Genomic DNA, 4,163 nt, shown 5'->3' with positions numbered 1-4,163 from the left:
CTTACATCTCATCCTTTAAAATTCAATTTAAGTTTCACTTTTTCTGTGAAATCTTTCCTGTTCCTCTAATTTTATTTAGATACTGTTTCTCTTTTTTTCCCCCACAACACCCTTCCAAAATAGCTTCATACCTCCCTATTTCCAAGCATGTAAGTATCAGATCCCCTTCATGTCTCTCCCCAAAACATGTGAGTCGCTCCTGTAAGGAGGTATATGAATCAAAGGCCTTTATGACCAGTAATGGATGACTCAGTAGGAATTGTACACAGGGCTGCCTTAGTTATAATTACATATAGGGTTGTGTTATAATTATATGCTCCATAGTTAATGGTTGTACTTTAGTCTTCTTTTGAAAATAGAGTAAATTTGTAGAAAAATTGTCTAATTTCAGAATCATTTGATAAAATCTTTTAGCAAGCACAGAATCCTATACTGTTTAACTGGTTAGACTAAAAAAATAAATTTTTATTTCAAATGGGAAAGAATTCTTGAGAAACAATTTAATAAACCAGGAAAGTACTGACATAATGAACTGTGATTTGTATTAATATCTGAGGGTGATTGGTACAATAGAAATTGTAACAAAGTCTGAACAGTTTCATAGGCACACTCAGTATATACTTTATATTTTTGTTGTAATCATTATTTTGTGAACAGTCTTTGTAACTGAGAAAGGGGCATATGAAAATCACCTTATAAGCTTTCAAGAGCAATGTCATCCTTATTTTTGTTGTTGTTGTTAATAATTCCACTTTAAAAATGAGGAATTGTTGTGTGGAATAAATGAAAGAACTCTATAGTGCCTTGATAGTACCAACACTATACCCTTTGAAAGCATATCACATTGGAGATCTCACAGAATACGTCTAAAACCTCATATTACCCTTTTCATACTGCACAACATTTTGAGTAGCCAAAATGCTGCCCCAAGTGCCTTGTGGCTCATGAGATGTTAGGGAGGCCAAAAGAGGTTGCTGGAATCAGAGCTCATGAATGTCTCAAGGCCTCCACCTCAGCTCAGACTGTTAGGCTCAACTGCAGCTGAATATGGGAATATAGTTCCTCAGACATTTCTGAGTGTTGTGTAGTCATCCCAGGAACCTTTCATTTTGGTGAAAGGAGAGCAAGTGCTTGCATAGTTGATAAGATTAAAACTCTAATGGTTAATTGTCTGTCAAAATTACATAGTAGTAGAAGACATGAACTATTTCCAGAGTTTGGGTTCTGAAGATTTAGCTCTAACCAATGGAATTTGTTCACTCTGACAAGGAAGCTGAACTTAGATTTTTTTTTTTTTTGGTTGGATCACATCCTTACTACATAATACATTGAGGCAATGGGTCATATTATATTCTTTTTTTTNGAGGTTGCAGTGAGCCGAGATCGCACCATTGCACTCCAGCCTCAGCAACAAGAGCGAAACTCTGTCTCAAAAACAAAAAAAAACCCTAATGTTAACACTAGCTTAAGCCAAGCCAAACAGAAAGACCTTGGCAACACCAGCTTCCTTTCTGTTCTACAAACATCCCAGATCCTTTTCGGCTTTGGAGGACCTTTGCCCTTCCCGTTGCTTCTCTTGAAATCCTTCTCCTTCTTTCCACGTTTGCTCTTTCTAGTTCTTCAGATCTCAGCACAAATGTCATGTCTGCAGAACAGTGCCCTCGTGTAGTCCCCGTGAATCCATAACATAATTGTAGTCTGTCTTTCCTAGGACTTACCATACTCTGATAGTCCTTTGTTTATTTAGTGACTGTTCTCTCCCCCAGCTACAAGTTATACTCAGTGAAGGCAGGATCTTGTCTGTCTTGCTGGTTGTATTCTCAGGACTTCTGATAGTGCCAACAGGGGTAGCAGTGAGTGACTAACGACAATAAATGACATCTCTCTATCAGTCAGTAATTTAGAGATGATTCTGGTTGTAACATTAGTTATGATTATGTGTATAACAAGATGCATTGTTCTTATTTACTACACAGCTTCTATCAACCTAATTTACATTCCTCCCACTTTCCACCCTCCCTTGCACAAATTCAGCAACTCTCCAGTTCATGTTTTAAAAAAGCGACATTGTTTTATTACTATCCACAGGTGGGGCCTGCATGAGGTGGCTGGTGTGCTGGGCTCAAAGGGTAATGTGTGGGCTATGGAGATGACGACAGAAAGGCTGGAAGGAAATGGGGTGGATCTGAAGGCCTAAGGGTTCCTCAGGTCCGCTTCTGGGAAGGGACAGCCTTGAGGAAGGAGTCATGGCAAGCCATAGCTAGGCCACCAATCAGATTAAGAAATTCTGAGAAATCTAGCTGCCCATCACTGTTGGTGTCCAGTTTCTTCATCATGCGGTCCAGGACACCGGGGTCCTTCTGGTTCTTTGTGAAGGCAGCCAGTTCTGTATTCATGAAGCTCAGGAACTCCGTCTTGGAGAGGGTGTAGTTATAACCATCTTTTCCAGCATACTTCTGGAAAACAGCAATCAGGGACTCGATGCACCGCTCGGTCTCTGTAGGGCTGGAGATTTTTGCCATGTTGGAGCTGAGCGAGGCGCGCGGGAGGCTGCGGCTGGGACCGGCGCTGAGAGCTCTCCATATTATATTCTTTAAAAGAGAAAGTGAAAACAGATCCGTTTAACCATTTTTTCCCAGTAAAATTGTTTGTTCTCTGAAGCTAAAGGTGGCAAGATGATTACTTACAGCGAGCACCTCAATCTTGATCGAGGTGTGTGTACTGTGTACAATTCCTGGTGTGCTATCCATCTAGTAGAGTTAGATTTCAAGATCAACAGCAGAAGCAGAATTGAATAACTGAGTATTTATAAAATTAGAAGATAAAGAGTGGACCTAGCAACTAATAAAGTATTTTAGGACACATTAAAACATCCAGAAATAAATTAGTTTAAATGTTCAGTGTGTTACCTATGGCAAAACATTAAAATTATTGAAATTTTGGGAGTGGACAGGCAGGTGTTTGAGATACTGTTCTATTTCTGTATGGTTGAAATGTTAAATAAATAAGAAATTAAATACATATTGTAAATGCTGGTTGATATTATCTTGTTCAGTGTTCCTGCCCAGCTGCTTCAGCAGGTTAATGGGCATAGATTTGGTCACGATTCAGGAATACTCACCCCAACCCGGGGACTCTGATGCTGCTCTGTCTTCCCTCTGCATGGCTCTGATAGGTACCACAGAGCCGCTCCACAGGCTGCTCACACTCCTGGTACCCGCTGCACTTTCTTATGTTTAGCCAGTGATTTCAACTCCAACATTACAATGAAAACAAACTTTCGAAGGGAAGTCCTTCAAATTCCTGCCACCAAATCTAAAAATGTCTCCATGTCTGTCTCATCCCCTCCTCCTCTGTTTCCTATAGGAGAGATATCCCTCCTTTGTCTCAGATGAATTTCTCCACTTCTGTTCTGAGTCTTGCTCTCTCCTCCCTTCTCTAGTGCCATTCTCTAATCCAGCAGTCCTCAAATTGAACTATATGTGTTGACACCATACTAGGAATTGAAACAGAAAAATTTAAAAATATGTTATAATTTTCTTCAAATATCAAGAATAAACTCAATATATGTTAACTAAATTGAACTTTTATTTGTTTGTTTATTTTTTAATACAGGGTCTTGTTCTGTCACCCAGGCTGGAGTGCAGGGGTACCATCATAGCTCACTGTAGTCTTGAACTCCTGGACTCAAGTGATCCTCCTGTCTCAGCCTAGTAGCTGGGATTACAAGCATGTACCACCATGCTAAGCTAATTTGCAAACTTTTTTTGTTGGGACGGTGGGGGGCTGGTCTCGCTATGTTGCCAGGCTGGTGTTGAACTTCTTGTTTCAGTGATCCTCTTGCCTCACCTCCCAAAGTGCTGGGACTATAGGTGTGAGTCACCATGCTTGGTCCTAAATTGCGTTTGTAAATAAAAATAAAGGTAATCTTCAAAACAAAAACAATTAAAGGGAAGAGAGCATTGTTTTACATTTTTTAAAATTTATTTATTTTTATTTATTTTTTATTTTTTTTAAGATGGAGGTTTCACCAAGATGGCCAGGCTGGTCTTGAACTCCTGACCTCAGGTGATCCACCCACCTCGGCCTCCCAAAGTGCTAGGATTACAGGCGTGAGCCACCGTGCCCGGCGTTTTACATTTTTTCAAATCTTTTAAGTATTA

The 4,163-nt window shown here is 39.8% G+C and overlaps 1 protein-coding gene across 1 annotated transcript; it reads right to left on the bottom strand.

The window, feature by feature from the left end:
- Positions 1 to 2,049: 2,049 nt before the first annotated feature.
- LOC108282262 (protein S100-A11) lies at positions 2,050 to 2,576 on the bottom strand. The gene has a single exon (XM_017498137.2). The coding sequence runs from the start codon at positions 2,520 to 2,522 to the stop codon at positions 2,205 to 2,207; it is 318 nt and encodes a 105-aa protein (XP_017353626.1). The 5' UTR covers positions 2,523 to 2,576; the 3' UTR covers positions 2,050 to 2,204.
- Positions 2,577 to 4,163: the final 1,587 nt, after the last annotated feature.

This window comes from Cebus imitator, unplaced genomic scaffold (assembly GCF_001604975.1).
Source record: "Cebus imitator isolate Cc_AM_T3 unplaced genomic scaffold, Cebus_imitator-1.0 Scaffold12, whole genome shotgun sequence".
Taxonomy (NCBI): domain Eukaryota; kingdom Metazoa; phylum Chordata; class Mammalia; order Primates; family Cebidae; genus Cebus; species Cebus imitator.
The sequence above is the reverse complement of the archived record's forward strand: the minus strand, read 5'-3'. Positions and strand labels throughout refer to the sequence as shown.